Raw genomic sequence first — 18,138 nt, 5'->3', positions numbered from 1 at the left:
GATATTGTTGGCTGAATGCTTCCTTTCGAGAGACACACAAGACTGTGGTGTTCGGTTGGATACTGATGATGATGTAGGTTGGATCCTTGGAGGATCGAGGTTCGAGGATGAGATTTTTTAATTGTGCCTTCTAATTGCAGGTTCCACGTTCCAGATAGATTAAAATATGTTCTATAACATCGTGCCACTTGGAAAGGCGTATCATTAACATAAATAACATATTTTTATTTAATTAAAGCAATTTTACACTTCGCGCCGGAAGCGTGCGAACAAGGATCTACCGCTCAAACGCGGGGAAAAGCCAACTTGACATAATCATTTCATTATGAACATTTTGTAGCACCTTTTCGCAAACCTTACATTGTGCGCCTTTGTGTAATGGGCACGGATGCCAACGTAAATGGGTGTAAAGATTGATTGATTACGCGTATCTAAACGAAATATCAACCGAGACATCGGGGAGAGCTAATATGTGAAGGAATTTAATGGCAATTGTTTATAACAAAGGTAGCGCTTTAAAAGCAATGTTTTTCGAGGAAATTAGTCCTTTAAGAGTATTTCAAATTTATCGCGCCAGGCGGAAATCGCGTGTGGAAGGAATTTTCTATACACATGAGTATTCAATTAACAAAGATTGCCTCAAGATTCGTTCGGTATGCACACTCACCGAAACCCCTACTTTAAGCCTCGTTTGCCCAATCAAACTTTTCATATTATAATCCCATAAACCTAATAATACTTGACATTTATACCACGCACTTTGAACGTTTTGCGCTTTCCTTCTGGTATTCAGGAAACATTTCATCTTCCATCAACCGTACCATCAGATTGCAATGTGAAAATTATTTAAACTTTAAAAGTAAAATTAAAAACATAGAGCGTTACTACTCGCCTGCTGTACTGAGGGGATGATCCACCGGCCTGCTTACTAATTACTGTGGGTATCCCAAGGCAGCCGAAAGCAGTGGTTCCCAGGAACGGTTGATCTCCAGAAACAGTTTCGAACAGTGATCGTAAACCGTATCATCTCTGCTGATGATAGCAGCAGGGAAAGGATCACGCTGGAATTGTTGGTGGTAAAAACAAAGATTACGTTCTATACGTTCACTCCTTTCGCTCTCGGTGCCCATACCTTCTTTGCGTGCCAAATGGCGGCCAGCATTGACAGAAAGCGTTCCTGTTCGGCGCTGGTGGAAAAGAATACAACCAAATCGTCGGAATTCTCTCTCACCTCTTGACACTCGAATTCCTGCGAGAAAGAGAAAAGTTTCGAAACGGTTCCGGGGCGGTTTGCGCCAGTTTGCGTTTAAATCTTACCAGAATGCACCACCAGTTTGAGGCAACGGCCGGTATTTTAACGGCCGACATTTCGTCGATGCTGGCACAGGTGAGCACTTCGACCCCCGAGTTTTTGCCATAGAAGCTGGTCATGTTGGTATAGCTCTTCTCTTCCCGGTCCACGCTAGTGGCGGCATACTCTGCTGCTGCTGATGGTGGTGTCGAAGATGAGACACCGTTAGCTGCCGACATTACCCGGGAAAGGCTTCGGGCGGGGGAAGAATTCGTTTGCTGCAGGAGCAGGCTGCTTCGGGTCGGGGTACTTGTAGAAGAGCAGTTGGAACGCCGGTCCATTCCGCCCAGTGGAACGTGCGATCGGGTTGGGGTGCTGCAGTTGGAACGCACGGAGCTTATCTGAGAATAGGGGAGAGCAACGAACGATCCTTTTAATATACGGAAGCCTTTTGGCACTGAAACCATTGGAACCAACCTCGCTATGATTATCCTGTAGGATGCCCCCCGTGTTACTCGAAACATTGCTACCCTTCCGTTGAATGTTGGGACTAATGTTCTCCTTCGAGGGTGACGAATTTGTGAGCAGAATTTGTTGCGACGAGGAGGATGGTGACGGTTGGCTGATTTCGCCACCGTTGCCGATGGCCGTACTACGCCGCAGCGGTGCGCTAAAGTCTTCTCGCAGGGTAAGCAGATGGTTTGAGGTCATGATCAGTGTGCAACCAAGAGTACGGCGACGTTCTTGGACTTCGAAAAGCTGAAACGGTAATACAAATCCAAATTATGTTACTCGCTGGGAGCGACACTTCGATTCGCAGCAACATCGTACCCCACTAGCTGCTTGTACGAGAGCTTGCAGCCAATCCGAGGCCACATACTCGTCGGGAGCGGCCAGCTGAAGAGCTCCGGTGCGGAGCAGTAACTCGAAACAGTAGGGCCGTCCGGAGCTTACCGAACGCCGTGCTCCTTGGCATTCGGCCAACGCCACGGCCCATGTGGGTAATTTCTGCGATGCATCACCAAACAGATACAACACTCCAGCTCTGTGAGGTAAGAAAAATTTATAATAAAGTGAAACGCGATACGAGAATGCCGATTCAGATGGCGTTCAGGCTACTCGCAGTGCACCATCTCACCACCCTGGACCTATGGTTGTGCTAACTTACTTGAGCAAAAAGTATCCTGCCGCCCAGTTATCCACGAACCCGGCGTGTGACATCCGGCGATGCATCAGCGGACCTTTGATGTGCGGTCCGAGTGGAGTGTCCTCACCACCAAGCGTTCCGGCCGGGACATTTACCACCGCGTAGTACTTCCAAGAATCTTCCCGGCTAACGCTCGAGTGGTCGCGCACGAACGCCTGCAGTGGTGCCAGATGGTCTAACGTCAATTGCCCTACCGCCGGAAGCACTGAGCCTCCCCGCCGGGCGCACAGTTCTAGGCTCGATACCAACCCTTCGGCCGGGTAAGGGCCTCCGGCCAGCAGCACCTGCTGCATATCGCGCGCCGAATTGCTCAGCAACACCGTGTTGCCATACGGTCCGACCAAAATCACGTCCAGCTCGGCGTATGGCAACACGAACTTGTTGCACAGCCGATTCCGCACCTGATCCGTGACGTATAGTGTACGATCGGTCAGAAACACCAGCACCGGGGTCATGTAACCCTCGCGACTATATCCGTTGAACAACTTGAAAACCTTCATCAGTACTTCGCCATCGTTCCGATAGATCGACAGCCGTCGTTCGCCGGCCGAGAATAGTTCGACCGGCAGCTCACCGACCCCGATGCCGCCACCGTCAAACTTTACACCCCCGAGTGCCAACGGACAACGTTCCGTCGCTGCCGACTGCGCGTACGTATCGTTCAGCTCAACCCTCTCCAGCTGGCAGCCGGAAGCGGATAACTCGATCTCCATCGCGATTTCGGCGTTCAGATCCTCAATCAGCTCCCGGTTCACGGACGGCGCACCGCGTGGGACGAGGCTTTCGAACAACTTGCGCTCTCCGTTCAGTTTGGACTTGAAGAAGGGATTTTGCTTGATCGTCGCCTCCAGGATCTTCTTCTGCGTCACGTTCCGCAGAAAGCGATTGATTAGTGAACTTTTCGAAGCCGTCGACGTGGAGCTGCTCGTCGATGACGTCATCGTGTTGTGACCGTGATGGCGTGCTCGGAATGGTTGCCGCTGTTGATGCTGTTGTTGGGGTTGGTGCTGCTGAAGGAAAGGATTTGTGGGACCAGTACCAGCCGTAGGCACGTTGGCTGCCGCCGTCTTCGTTAGTGATTCAGCCATTCCCTCGGAATAGTCCTCCGAATGGGGTGTTAGAGGGGTTTGCACAGAACTCGACGCACTGGACGCTGGGGGATAGTCAAGAATCACGAGATCATCCTTCGTTCCAAGGCCAATTATTTCCTCTTCCACATTGCCGCTCCGTTTATCTTCGTTCAGGTGCTGAGACTGATCATCCGTCATCGCCGTTACGGTCAGGATGTCATCAAATTCTTCCACCAACTGGCGATCGAGAGTTTGCAGGTGCCGAGGCGTGATATTGAACAGATCAGGCATCATCCGGTGGTGCCGGGACGGTTCCATGCGCGTCGTCGTTAGCGATTTTTTACGCGCAGGTGACGACAAATGACGACTGGTAACGCCAGCGATTGATCCTTTGGGTGAGCTCAACAAGGCCCCTTCCCTGCTCGCGGTTGAGGTGCTGGACGTTTTGCCCGAAAAAGTAGACTGTTCGGAATGCTCACTGCCACACGACGAAATGTTGCTACTTTCCATTGCAGTGCCGGCATTGGCTTGCTTTGCGATGTCCCCAGTGTCTCGTGCCGGTGGTCGTACATCGTCTGTTTCTGTTCGGTTTACGACTTTCCCATCAACCGTTTCGCCATCCTCATCACCATCGCCGGAACATGGAACCGGTGTGGGAGTGGAAGCGCTCGAACTGATTACGTTAATTTTTTGGAAAATGTTCGAAAGCTTCTTTTTGATCTGCGTCTTGCCAATGAACGATCCTCCGGTTGTTTCTCCGACCGGCAGCTCTTTGTCCTCTTCGAGCGGTGATTTCCTTTGCTCGTCCTCGAAGCAGTACGATACGCCGGTATGCTCAAAGACCGTGCTCTCACCGTTGATGATAAATTTATTCCGATAGGCGGCACCGCTGACCGTGGTAGTTCCGCCGACCGATTGAGGTGGCGTAGGAGCTTCTTGTTCGCGCTCCGCAGCCGGCGGTGGTATCTCCGGTGCCGCATCCATCGGTCCTTCCTGTCCCTCCGGCTCCTGATCTTCGACACTATTCTTCCGACTCGGAGCATACAGATCGTCATCGTTCTTGCGGCGCAGCTGTTCGTCCACGTTGTGAACGTACTTCTTACCACCTCCACCCGAACGACCTCCTCCGCTGCGTGCGTTAAACCCACCATCAAGACTTTTCGACAAAAACGATTTCGGTTTCGGCACGACGGTGAAATCCCCGTCCACTACCGCCAGCTGATCGTCGTGCGTTTCCGGTATGCACTCGCGTACCGACGACATATCCTCCGAGCCCTCCGGAACACCGCGCTCCGGGAGCGTGATCCCGAATATATCCTTCAACGAGCCAAAGATCATCCTGCTATTGTCGATCACCGACAGCCGCTGATGCACATTGAACTTTTTCACCTTTCGGTTCAGATCGTATTCCGGCACCACTACGTTCGTGTAGATGCTGTTGCGCTTCGTCTTCTTCAGACAGCTGCTCTTTGGTTTCTTCTCCTTGCTCCAGACCGACTTTACAAATTGCTGCTCGCGGTCAACTTCGCTGGCGCTGCTCGTGACGTTTCCATTGAACTCATCCAGATGCTCGATGCTTGGCTCGCTGTAGTAACAGTTGTCCGATATCACGTTGTTATTGTTGTTGTTACTATGGTGTTTGGTGCCGCCGCCGCCCCGGTGCAGCTTTCCGGTTGGGCCACCGATACACTCGCAACTGTTGGACTTTGCCTGCCGATAGTTGGTCCGCTCGTTACCCTCACCGGAATCGAGGCTCGAGTTGGAATCGGAGCAGCTGCACTTGTACAGCACGCCGCCACCCATCGCCCGCCGGCTGCGCTCCAGTGGCCCGTACTCGAAGATTCCCGAATTGTCGTACTTTACGTAGTTCTGCTCGTCCTCCACATTCTCGAACACATCCGTCTTCCCGTAGTCCAGCACATCCGAACAAGCGTTGCGATACACGTACTGTCGCCCTTCGCACGCCTCCTCGTTCCCATAATCAAAGTCACCGTCGTCCTCCGTACACCATGAGTAGCGCCCCTTGGCAACCTTCTTGCCGGCGCCAGCGCCACCACCCGTCTTGTACGTGATGAATCCGTGCTCGATGTGGATGTTGTCTGTTTTCGTGTTCTTCAAGATGTCTTCGTGGAATGAAACGCGCTTCTTGGGCGTTTTGTTACTCGGCACCTTTTTGATGCGCCGCCGATAGACAATGTTTTCCGTGTCGAACGTGGAGCAGGTGCTCGATATGAGCTCATCCGGAAGCTGGCTCGCCGCCATCGCTGGATCGACTTCGATTCCTTCTCCCACCTCCTGGTCGGTAGTCTGTTTTTCCTCTCCGAGACCGACCTTGGCCGTGTCATGCTGCGCAGGGTGGCTTAGGCTGATTTCGGCAAACTTTCCAGCAATGGTTTCTTCTTCGTCCTCCTCGCCTTCCACCTCCATGGGCCTTGTGCCATGTTGGTTGTTGTTGTTGTTGAGGACTTCTTCAACCATTGGGCTGCTGCCGCCTTGGGGCACCGCTGTCGGTGGCGGCGGCGGTGGCGGTGTAGCACCGATATCAAACTCGAACCCACCTGCACTGGAAATCATCGATTCATTCAATCCACTGGACTCGGAATCCAGCAGCTGCACACCCGAATCACTCGGAGTCGTGTCGTCTAGAATGCTGGCCACACTGGAGCTCATCTTTGACGTCTGCTCGCGAGGAGTTGCTTCATTTGCAATTTCGTAGCCCGCTACACCGCCAGCTGCGGCCTTCTCGTAGCCAGCGGCAGCAGCACTACCATCGCCATTATTATTGTTGATACTGTGCGGAAACCCTTCGGCACCCTCACTGGCTCGCTGCATCATTGCGACATCCATGGTTTCGTTTCGCGAATTCCGCTTCAGTACAGCACACCACCACGTCCTTTGTGCCCGCTTTGTGCAGCAATATTGGCCCGCAGATGGTTCGCAAATGCGAAACGCAAAAATCGATCGATTCACTCAACGGGCCGAAAGTAGCCTGCTACTACTGGTTAGGCTTTGTGATGCAAATATAGCCGCACCGTTGTGCGAGGGGCCATTACGAACGACACAACAAATCACCTGCCTGCAGCGTGACGTTTCGGTATACTAGCCATTCCGTAATCATCGCACTATCGGCGCCGCCAGCACACTTCACACGCGATTATAACTTAGAGAGACTTCGTTTTGCTTCGCGAGCAAAACCTCGTACGAAACACGCAAAATCGATAGCAACTTTGTTCCTCGTACCGCCCCTCCGGCATCTACTATCAACCCGCACGAGCCCGAAAGGCAGAGTGACAAAACCGCGAATTTGACGTTTCGCCAGAGCGATGCGTGAAAACGCGTCGCTGCTGTGCTTTACGCGGCGCTTCTTAAACAGCCCGTGCCAGAAATTTGACCGAATTTGCGGGCGTACTAAACATATAAAATACTTAATACTTGTATACTTTTACCAATGTTGTAAATTATCTGAAATCAAAAACCATTTCAATTCAGTTAATGTAGCAACAAATCCAAGAAAACTTCCGCCATCGGCAAAAAAATCCTTAATGTAAAAAAACAAATTATCTAAACGTTGAGGACGACGTATTTTATACGCAGAAAATGTGTGTGGGTGTGCGTTAATCGGTCAAGTAGTTTTTAAATGGAAGCAAAAACGGACCTCAAAAAATTGTTTTGAGATAAAGGCGTTAAAAAGATTCAGTGCGATTAGCGATTTCCTTTTCTCAAAAATACTTTCAATTCTTGGTTGTGATCAAGATTGATCAGATCGTCGTTTGGGATCGTCTTAGAAAGGCAAATACAGTTTGGAAGAAGTGATTGAACTGGCAAAGACAATGGTGGAAAACAAGACAATTATGTTGCCTTATGAACGTGATAAGAGACGAATGTTAGGCCACTACGACTCAAAGTCTCTATAATACAAAAAAAAACTTTTGAACTTGATAGAACGGTTAGGATCGTATCTTGTTTTATCAGAATTGAAGTATTTGCGATAGACTATACATTAAAAAGCGAAAATTTGATTTAAGTGCACGTGTCATGCAGATTACGTAACTTCGGTCACAAAAATACCTTAAAATATCGAACAATGATTACCCAAGCGCAGTATATCAGGCAAAATGTTTAATTTGATGATTCAAATGCTACACTTACCTACATTTCGTAGGATTCTTTTGTTCGATCGACACGGGGGCAGGTGTAGTCTGGTGTTACCCCTAGGTCTAGGGACATCGGAGAAACTGTCCTAGAGCCGATTCATACCCACCGGAACACTGATAGTTTTCATTGATGCATTTCACTTTATTTCAAATTCAAGTATTTCATTCGTTTCCTAGGGCATTACGAGTTATATCGCTTGTAGTGCTAATGGTTTTCTTCGTTTTACTATCAGGATGACGTACACTGCATAATTGAGGAATAATGGTGCCTAATACATGTTTGAACGTTAAAATTCTATCCTTCGTTGGACTGCCAGACGCCAGAGGTCTCGGCCTTTGGAAAGAGGAGCCAAGCATCGTGTTTGTTCATATCGCGCAATAATTAGTGTCTCGTGTGGCAGATTAGCAGAGTGGAGCTACTTTTTCACACTTTCACACTCCCCATTTCACTCGGTGTCCTATCTAATAGGAGTTGCTAAATGCTTCTCCGCTCAAACTCTGGTTCAGCTTGTGTTACATTTAGCTTGTTTCTGTACCTGCAACAACAAGCCCTAAAGGCATCGGACAGAAGAAGAGTCCTGATTTATCTCATTCTTAGTTGTGGTCCTATTCCGCCGCACCTCTAGTAAAATCTACTCATATTCTCGTTCCCAAACTCGCATGCTGTGGAGAGACTTTCTGTAGGTGAAATTTTTTTTCTACGCTATACCATCGCCAACCCCGTAAATCCATGCTTAGGGTTTTAAGGGACTGCTACGAAAGAGGCGCTATTCTGGTTTCATACGAGAGCTGGTTTTGTAAGTTCCAATACATGAGATAAATTAATCGGTAAATATCATTCCCGTGGCTTGTTTGTAGTTATGGTCAACAGATTCATACTGTTTCTGTTCTTTTCCGGAATGACGGTACACACGCTAGCTAAGAATGATCAAATCGTGTACGCCCTACGAAGAAAACCGATCGCCAGAGACCAAAGCAAAAGGAACATAAAGTATGTTTCGGAAGATAAGTAAATTCGGATACGAAACGTTCTAAAGTTTCTCATGTGCTGTTGCAACACCGCTACTGACTAACAACGTGTGGATGAGATATAACCGAGATATAAATTCATTCCACTATAGTTTAAACTTTCCTTGCTCCACCGCCGGCCTGCCTAAGTAAAATTATTTGCTTCCCTATCTGCAGTCCGACCTACCCACCAAGCGCCGTCGTCGGCACACTGCACTGTGGTGGTGCACCAGCTGCCCTCGTTTGCGACAAATATATCAATTGATTCGTTTTGTTTTAAATACTTTCCGTTGCCTCATTAGGATGCGTGAGTTTAATTACTTCGACGAGCAGATACCTCGGTAAGAGTGTTTCTCCCGTTTTTACCGGCATTCCGATGGTTAGGTTTATAAAATATCCATCAAACATCAACCGTTTGGTAGCCTCGACTGTTATAATTATTCGGCGATTAATTTAATGGCTGTTAATTAGTATGAAAATGTTCGTAGCATAGAGAAAGAGTAAAATCGTATTATTATGAGGACCACACGAGTTGTGGTGCCCCAATTCTAATTCTACTGCCGTTGGGTTTTTACTAACCCAGCCATCGCGCATATAGTAAGTGCACTCGCCTGTTGCAGTCCAACCGTCTCCGATCATGCCATCATCACCACCGTTGCACAAACCAGATTCTCCGGTGTACTCTGCCACCATTATTTGGATGTTGTTATGTCCATCGATAAACCGGCGCCACTGGTACCCGGCGTTGGCCCGCCAGCAGCGCCGCCACCGGTCTCCATTTTGACGTCTTCTTTCTTAATCATCTTGCTATCGGCTGCAGGGAAGATTAGATTGTTTAAAAAAGGTGTATGAAACCATTGCCCAGTTTTGGAAAGAGCGTAAGCCACCATTTACCTTCGCTTTCGTTTCCTTCCGCACCGGAACGTCGGCGCTTGCGGTTGAAGCGCCAGTTGCGATTGCCGGCAAACTTTGGCGGTGGTAGCGGTTCGATACCTAGCACCTTGTAAATCTGTCGGAACGCTATGTAGCGTAGAAACATCTGCGCCGACACGGTAACGTCTTCGCGCTGCTGCTTGCTTAAACCGGCCAGCGCATCTTCTGGTTCCTTTTCACACGGATCGAGCAGCCCGGGGCCATTTATAAGGACAGCGGAAGAGATTGCCTCCATCACACGGCGCAAGCACTCGCCCGGCGTTAGCGGAACGCCGGCGGATGAGATTATTTTCTCAATCAACAGTTCCATCGCCTGAAAATGTGAGTGAGAAGAAGGGAAAGGATCACGCTTGCACCACGAATCAGTGTTCGAGTGTGACCACGGTGCAGAATTTGCTGTTTACCCATTGGCTGATGTGGCTCCAGATCGGTATACGTTGGCACAGATCGCGCATAATTCGCATGATCATCACGCACGATTGAAGTCCCGTAGCCCTAGCCTGTGGCGTGCGCACATAGCACCAGTGTCAAACGCAAGAAAGGAAACAGATGGGGAAAAAACAAATGGTAACCGATCACTACACAATCCAGCGGAACTGCCTTACGCTAACCCCTTCGTTTACAGCTTGGGAAATCCACTAGCGGCAACACAACGGGAGCGAGCTTCGGGCAGAACAAAACATAGTACCGTGGCAAACTTAAAGATAAATTATAATTCCTTAACGATAAACCTTTCTGCTCTCTTAGTTGTATAGAAGGTAAGTAATATTAAGGGGACAAAAACCATTACAAACATCTAATAATGGGAGGTTGGTTAAAGAGTTCATCTACGTATCATTCCATTTTTGCCACTTTTTACGAAGGGGGAACCAATAAGCACTACATTTTTAGTGGAACTACAACTCTTTTGCGGTGCAAAATATGCTTTGTTGCTTAGCGAGCATTCGAATCTGATGCAGCCGGATCGATAAACTGACTAGAGACGCACAGCGTGACCGTTGTTATCATTTTACTCCATCAGACACGAAGATACGCCGTGAATCAACTAAGCGGTCGACTAACTGATCGGATCGTTAATCGTTAGAAAGTACTGTGATGCGAGAAAGGGCTAAATGTTTGTAGTTTTCGATTTTGTTTGTTCAACTGAAATCATTTCGCGTTTGTTTTGATTGTCTACTTCCGGAGCAGTGTTGTGACATTCCGTTTTGGGATAGAAGAGCTTCTCAATACAGGTGCTTTTGTGTTAGCTAGGACACCGTTTTGTTTGCACTATTGTTTTTAGGTTTGTTTGTTTTTTTTTCTAGCACGCCTATGCCAATCCATCAAAAGTAGTAATTCTTCGAGACAAACAAAAGAAACTTTTAAATGATGGAGATTTGATAACACTACCCTAAACTCCTATCTAGCCTGGCCCAATAACTAAAGGATGCATTGCTACTCGGTAAATTCTGGGTCTCTTTTTTCGACATAATATTGTAGATCCTTGATTTCCTCCACTGTCGATATTCTGCCTCAAAAACACTCTTAACAGTTCGCAATGGGCCACTAACGCGTGAGTAAAGTTAAGGTGAGTATATTTGACGCATTTTGTTATTGAGTGTGTTTCTCGTCACAACAAAGTAATGCAATAAAACCGAAAACGAAAAATATATAAACTTATGTATGCATGTAAATATAGGTAGATGTGAAACGTAATAAAAGGATTTTGGAAAAAATACACAAACCTGGAACCATTTCGCATGACGTAGGGCAGCTAGCGCCTGCAGGCAGGGCTCGCGTGGCAGAAGATCTTCGGTATTTTGAGCAGCCTGCTCCGCTGAAGATGCATTTGCTTGATTTTTTAAGTATTTTTTTCGCATTTTATAAAATGTGTTTGATTTTTTTTGCAGGAACAGACCAGTGCCATCGAGACGTGGATTGGTTGAGTTGGTCGAAGTTTGTGTTATTTTTAACCCATTTTGTCCACCGCATGGTACATGTTTTGGTTGCATTTTTTGTTGTTTTTTGTACCATGTTTTGTACATTATCATTATTAGTATTGTACCCGATTGTCAAAAGCGTATCGTTTTCACAATCGTTGTTTGTTTCATCGTGTTTTCATATTTGCATTCACACACATACAATGCACGCGCACGTAGCAGTTTCGATTTCGATCGGTATAACATAAAAAATGAAGAAAAGAGAAAAGAAATGTTTTAGACAGGGTGTTTGACCATTGGTTCCATTAAATTCGAATTCGATACCATTCAGTTGGGTTTGTTTATCTGTACTCGATTTCAAGTAAAACAAGGCGAATAAAAGGACTCAGTGGATTAGTAAAGGATAACCGACAATGCGATTGGCGAACTGCTTGATCCTTCGGTAGCCAAACACTTCAACCACCAACATCGACGTGTCCGATTCGTTGTCGGGCACACACAATCGAATGGTCGGAACTAAACAAACTTTATTTATTAATAAAATTCTCTAGAAACGCAAGACGGACTCTTTGCCTCCCGTAGGCGCTGGATGGTCAAAAATCCTGTTTAGTAATGGTAGCATTTAATGGCATTCTTCTTCCACTTTTCTTTATTTTGTGTTGTCTATTATCAAGGAAGGTTTTGTTGAAACTGACGAACCAACACGACGTGGTTGCCTGAAATGTTGTTGCTGGGGGCACGTGGCATGAAGTGTACGAAGCGTACATGAGATGGTTTTCCAAAATAGAAGATACTTATTTCGACGCACTTGCTCAACTTACTACCAACAAAGCAAATCAAACGAACGAGAGATTATTTTTATGATAACCCAAAGGGAGTCGATAGCATACTACTTTAAATAGTTCCATTTTTCTGCAGCTAGTAGCGTTCCAAGCCAACAGCACCCGCAATCACATCGTGTACATTCATCACATTGTGGCTATGGCCTTCAGTGTACCTCCTAATCCTCCTGGCCCTGTGAGACGCTAGTGTAGGGGACGATTTGTCTGAACACATTGATCGTGATTGGCGATATTCGATCAAAACCCATTTACTATCAAAGGCTTTCGGGCCAGCTAACTGACCCTCCTATTCGGGAACGGTGATAAGCCCGAAGAAACGAAACGCAAAAGACATAATCTAGCCTAGCTAATCCGCAAAGCATCCGTGGTTGGTCAGCCATGTGATAGGTTAAAACCGTGGTGCGCACAAACCTTGCCTTGCGCGCCCCTTCAGTGTCCACTGCTCCCATGATGTTGATGCAATCGCCACAAAGTGTACATTTCGCGTTCACCAACCACCAAATTCACCAACATTGATATTTCAAGTACCAGTCCTCGACCGAAGAAATGAGAGAAAAAGCATTGCCGAAGAATTGCCGTCTTTGAAGCTCGACCACAACGACCAACGACCCTCCAGTCATACACAACAGGGTCTTTTCCTCTTGAGTGTTGCACAGAAGAGAAAGAATCTTATGGAGCAACACAGGTATCGACATACGACAATCGAGCCTCAAAGTGTCGGGTTGAGATATCTATTGGATCGCAGTGCTGGGCTAGGAAAATAAGTGAACATCATAATACCAGGATACGATCGGAAACGATCGTTTCCCTATGCTGTTCACCTATTGTTAGTCCCTTCGTAAACATCTCTCACTGTTTCGCTACTCCTTCGGACGAGGATAGTTGTCAAGCAATTTCTTATCATCTAGGGATACAGAGATGGGGGTATTGTATACGGGAAGGCTCGGAGGAAGAAGACACGGGGCACATGACATGTGTGATGATAAAAACAAAGCGTATAAGAGAAAAACGTATTAACACGAAGCGACAATTTTCCTCAGTAACCACTGCATAAAGTGATGCCCTAGCAATCGGCAGGATCCATTCGCGGTAGGCAAAGGAGATTAACGTCGGCACAGTGACAAAGTTAAACCGGTGGCTTGTACAGACAAAAGTGAAGAGCATGCGTTGCATTTGTCGCAAGAACACTACGTGGATTTCAAAACAAACATCTATTTTTCGATTCTATGTACAGCAACTAAAGAAAATATAGTAAATAGACGTTAACCTATCGTTTTGAATATTCAATGTTTGCTGTTGGCAAGAGCGTAATAATTGAAAACAAAAAAGTAACGATCCCTATAACAGGGAACGAAGAGTTTGACCAAAGGCTTAAAGAATACGTCACTGTCCCGTTGGAAACGAAGACATAATGTGACACATACAGGACACAATAGGCACGTGCCACCTTCACGATTCCGATTTCGCTTCGATCAAACACCGGAAAGTGAAGACATTGTCAAAGGTGAACGTGGTGCATTGTCCTGTGCAGTGCACAACTGCTTATCGTCCATAATAAATAAGCCATAAAAAATAGGCAAACAAAAACATTCTTCCCTTGGCAACCTATAGATACTGCCGGATCCTGAATAGAAAAACACAAATTCATTCGGCGTAAAGAGCTGAACAAACAAGAAAAAGGACATTGGCATAAAATAATGAGCAAACGACACAACAAGGTGAATTAGTGTAAACATTGTGATTTGGTGGGGAATTTTTGAAAAAAGTTTGACTTTTACGTCGGATGAAAAGGCGTAGTTAGCAACGGAATGTGTTCGGCGTAAGATCGAACGAACATGATGAATTTTCCAACCAGCTGCCATGTGATAGGGGATGCCGAGGAAGGAAATGAGAAAAGGAGCAGCAGGAAATAAGCCAAATCTGGACTGCTTTCGTCGTTTTACTTAGGAGTAGGCATTCGCGGGGCACAATCTCATCTGAGTATAGAAACTTATTTACCCGTTATTCTACGCGCCGAAACGCACAACTTACCTTCGCGCAGCAGCGGTGAAGTCAGCGATATCTTTACCGTAATCGTACCATCCGATACAAGTACTGATCCTTCGACTGGCGCCATGGTGACGGTGTATTTGTGATCTTCGGCGATCTTCTTCAGCTGCATCGGTAACTCCGTTACAACGCGTTTCAACAGCGAAGTTGTTGGTTTTTCCGCGCACAACACAACAAGCTGCACGCAATTGTCACCGTGCAAGAGCAAGCCTAAAAATGACCGAACCGGACAAAAACAGCCAATGAAACAGCTACTGCTCGCCATTTTCGATCCCACAACTCGAAGCACCGCTTTGACTAACCTTTTGCCAACAGACCTACACGCATTACCCCTTTCAGCAAACGAATGGCCGTGCCTTCAGCTTCCTTATGGAAGGAAATCATTTGATTAGCTGCATCCGGCTTACCACTGGTCGCCGCTTGCTGCGATGACTGCTGAGGTGAAGCAGTGGTTTGTTCCTTCGTCTGCTGGTCGATCGGGGCATCCCTTTTGGAGCCATCGGCCGGTGCTGCGGCAGCGGCGGCAGCCGACACTCCACCGGTGGTCATCACATCGGATACCAGCTTTAGCGCTCGCTCGGTATGTGACACGATACGCTGAATAGTCTGCAGTTCCTCTTCCTTCGGGTAGATCTCCGCGTGACGTGCCACCACGTGCCGATCGTCGGACGATTCCGGACGCCGACCGGGCAGCATACCGAAGAACGGATGGCGCCCGAACGCGCGCATACCGTGATCCTCCTCCATCTCTGCATCGGCCATCCTTCGGCGATTCCAAAATTCCTCCTGCATCGCTTGCCGGTGTGCGCGTGCTTCAGCAATCTTTTTTTGCTTCACCGTCGGCTTAATGTCAACTACGAGATCAGGCTGTACCTTCTTCTTGTACTGTAACCGGTGGCGACGCCCCTTCATGTGCATCTCCTTCGCGTTTGGATCGTTAAATTTGCACTCGCACAGCTTGCAGCTGAAGCTCACCAGCTTTCCTTCGTCGTCCTTGATCTCCTCGATGAACTCGCTGCCCACCGGACGGACAGACTCTTCTGACGACTCCGCACCAACCACGCCTCCGGTTCCACCACTGGCCCCACCACCGTCGGCGTGCTCAGCGCCCTCGCCACCGGATCCCGCGGCACCACCAGCAGTGGTTGCCTTCTTTTCGTCAGCATTTGGTGTTGGATCGCAAGCAGGAATCGGTTTGCCGAGCTTCGTGTGTAGCTTCACCACCTTCTGGTGCTTTGCTCCACGCACGTGCGCCGCGTAAGCATCATTGCCCGTGCACGTGACACCGCACAGCTCACAGTGTAAACTGTTTGGCGGCCGTGCTGGAGCCGTACCGCCCGGTTCTGCCGCTTGCTTTGCCAACAGCTCGCGTTTCTTGTGCTTCTGGCCTTCGAGATGTTCGCGATAAGTTTGCGGTCCCGCGCAGCTTATCTTGCAGACATCGCAATAGTGGATGAGCAGCGGTTTCGGGGCTGGCTTACGTGCCTTGAAGGGACCACCCTGCATGCCTCCACCGCCAGCCTTCTTGTAGCCTTGCCAACCACCGCCACCGGTGACACCTACCGGTCCACCACCGGCAGTTTGACCACCAATAACGGCCCCGCCAGGAACCGTCATAGCCGGTGGGCCGCCAGTGGGGCCAACCGCACCAAGGGGAGCTTTTGTGGTGGCCGGAGCTTGCTGCTGCTGTGTAACATACATAGTAGTGGCACTGTACAGTGCAGTTTCGTAGTTGGAATAGTTGGTTGCACTATTCGGTGGCGTTACGGTGGCCACTACCGGAGCCGGTTTCGGGGTCGTGTGAACGGTGGTCACGGTTTGCGAGTAACCCGTCGTTTGCGGCCCATATGTTTGTGATTGGGGCGCCTGTGGCTGTGCCTGCGACTGAGGATGACCGGTGTACTGAGTCGCAGGTTTTGCCGGCTGAAGCGTTGCCCGTGCGGTAGGTTGCGCGTAAGGTGTCGGTGCCGGTGCCGGTTGAAAGCCGGCAATCACCTTCGGAGCAGCTCCGGTCGTATCGTACCCGCCTGGAGCACTATATCCAGCCGTTGCACCGGGCGTCTGCTGATAATATGTCTTCGTTGTGTCGTATGTCTGCGTTGAGCGCCCGTAACCGTAGTCGTACGTTGCTGCCGTTGCCGTGGCTACGGAAGGGAGAATTGACTAATGTACCAGAGAGATCTAAAGCCTGGCCGCCTGGCCGCCTGCCTGCCGATGATGAAGCCATCAAATAAACGATACTCACTTGCATAGGTGCCTGGTGTAGCTGCCGCTTGATAGGCCTGATCGTAGCCCGCCGGACGCGCAGTTCCGTAGGAGGCAGCAGCTGGAGCCGGAGCCGGAGCTACAGCGTAACCCGTCTGTGTCGTCGGGTAGGCCGCTCCAGTGGCAGTGGTACTACGAAACAGATAACGATTGCATTAAAGCACCGGTCTCCATCCAAAACACACCAATACCCGTTTATATGGATGAAATTTTTTTGCCAAACGGAGAGGAAAAAGAATTTCACCGATGTGTAAGGGGTTGGTGGCTGAGTTTTCGTTTCAATTTTTTTTGCCGAGAACCACCGAAGGCTAGCGAGAGAGCAAAAATCGTTATCCTTTCGCCGGCTGCTCGCAACGTATTCCTTTGCGAGCCAGCTACTCTCATTGTCTCTTTTTGCCAAACCTAGTAGCCTGTGGGCATGACGTGAAAATAGCATACAACGTTTTTTCTTCTCGAACTCCAACAAAGGCCTGCCGGTAGCCACGGCGAGCCACCGTTCGCACCTCCACCCGCGAGGAATCGCACTGAAATGGATGATGGTTTCACGGATATCATCGATTTTCAAACATTCTCCTCTCACATTCGCGCACCCCTTTCTATCCGGGATGGTTCTTATTCGCACATAGCGATGCACATACTTTTCATAATTACAGTCACACAGAAGGACTGTCTGCTGGTAGAACAGACGAAAGTGCGCGGGAGCACGCAGGAAAAGATCGTTCTTCGCTCACCAATAGCCATTGGCAGTGTCTGGAACCATTGGCAGTGTCTGGAACCATTGGAAGCGTCTGCCTCGCGGCAAATAATACAATGAACATTTTTTTCCGTTTTCATAATCACCCGACTGAATTATGCAACAAAAAACCCTAGAATACACCGGAACACAACTGTAGCCTCGTCAAAGCACACGGCGAAAATAACGGGAAAATTAGGTTCGGCGAAACCATACGGCATCAAAACCCCCGCAGATTATAGGATTTCACATAATTTTCTGCGTACAGTTTTTCTTCAACGCCGAGCAAAGGCGAAACACAATGACTCCATTTCGATCGCATCCATCAAAGCGATGTTGGAAAAACTGATTTCTTTGCGGAAAGGCGAGAGAGAAAATCCGTCGCCTTCAAATATCACATCATTGATCGACATCATAGCCCTTTCACGAATGCCGGCTATGCCACAGCCTCCGGCTTCTTTCAGTAAAGTGTGCGGAGGCGATGGTGCTGGTACTGCACGACATTTTCACGTCACTTTTTCATATCGCTTTCCACTTACCTGAATTGTGTCGCTGCATGCGGAAACCCAAAATAGTTATTTGTGGCCATACTTTTCCACAGCGAACGAACTATGAGTGGTAGAGTGAAAACGAAATACGACGTCCGCTCCCTGGCACAACACAACTT

The 18,138-nt window shown here is 48.4% G+C and overlaps 2 protein-coding genes across 2 annotated transcripts; both read right to left on the bottom strand.

Annotated features, from left to right (window-relative positions):
- Positions 1 to 833: 833 nt before the first annotated feature.
- LOC131212001 (uncharacterized) lies at positions 834 to 6,415 on the bottom strand. The gene is given in 6 exon segments (XM_058205713.1): positions 834 to 1,061; positions 1,133 to 1,249; positions 1,318 to 1,692; positions 1,769 to 2,336; positions 2,460 to 3,478; positions 3,551 to 6,415. Coding segments are annotated over 6 exon segments (5,073 nt in total). The 3' UTR covers positions 834 to 932.
- Positions 6,416 to 7,889: 1,474 nt separating this feature from the next.
- On the bottom strand, positions 7,890 to 18,100 carry LOC131212871 (zinc finger RNA-binding protein 2). The gene is made up of 8 exons (XM_058206929.1): positions 18,011 to 18,100; positions 16,719 to 16,870; positions 14,776 to 16,617; positions 14,456 to 14,683; positions 11,388 to 11,494; positions 10,068 to 10,163; positions 9,625 to 9,976; positions 7,890 to 9,544 (listed from the first exon to the last, which is right to left on the bottom strand). Exons 1-8 carry the CDS (start codon positions 18,058 to 18,060, stop codon positions 9,423 to 9,425), a joined length of 2,949 nt encoding a protein of 982 aa, XP_058062912.1. The 5' UTR covers positions 18,061 to 18,100; the 3' UTR covers positions 7,890 to 9,422.
- Positions 18,101 to 18,138: the final 38 nt, after the last annotated feature.

This window comes from Anopheles bellator, chromosome 2, assembly GCF_943735745.2.
Source record: "Anopheles bellator chromosome 2, idAnoBellAS_SP24_06.2, whole genome shotgun sequence".
NCBI lineage: Eukaryota > Metazoa > Arthropoda > Insecta > Diptera > Culicidae > Anopheles > Anopheles bellator.
This window is presented reverse-complemented; position numbering and strand designations above follow the sequence as displayed.

Coding starts and splice junctions, on each gene's coding strand:
- LOC131212871 (XM_058206929.1), bottom strand. CDS start 18,060: ATGGCCACAAATAACTATTTTGGGTTTCCGCATGCAGCGACACAATTC. Junction 16,618..16,718: donor TACACCAGGCACCTATGCAA/GTGAGTATCGTT, acceptor TCCCTTCCGTAG/CCACGGCAACGGCAGCAACG. Junction 10,164..11,387: donor GTCATGCGAAATGGTTCCAG/GTTTGTGTATTT, acceptor CGCACGCCACAG/GCTAGGGCTACGGGACTTCA.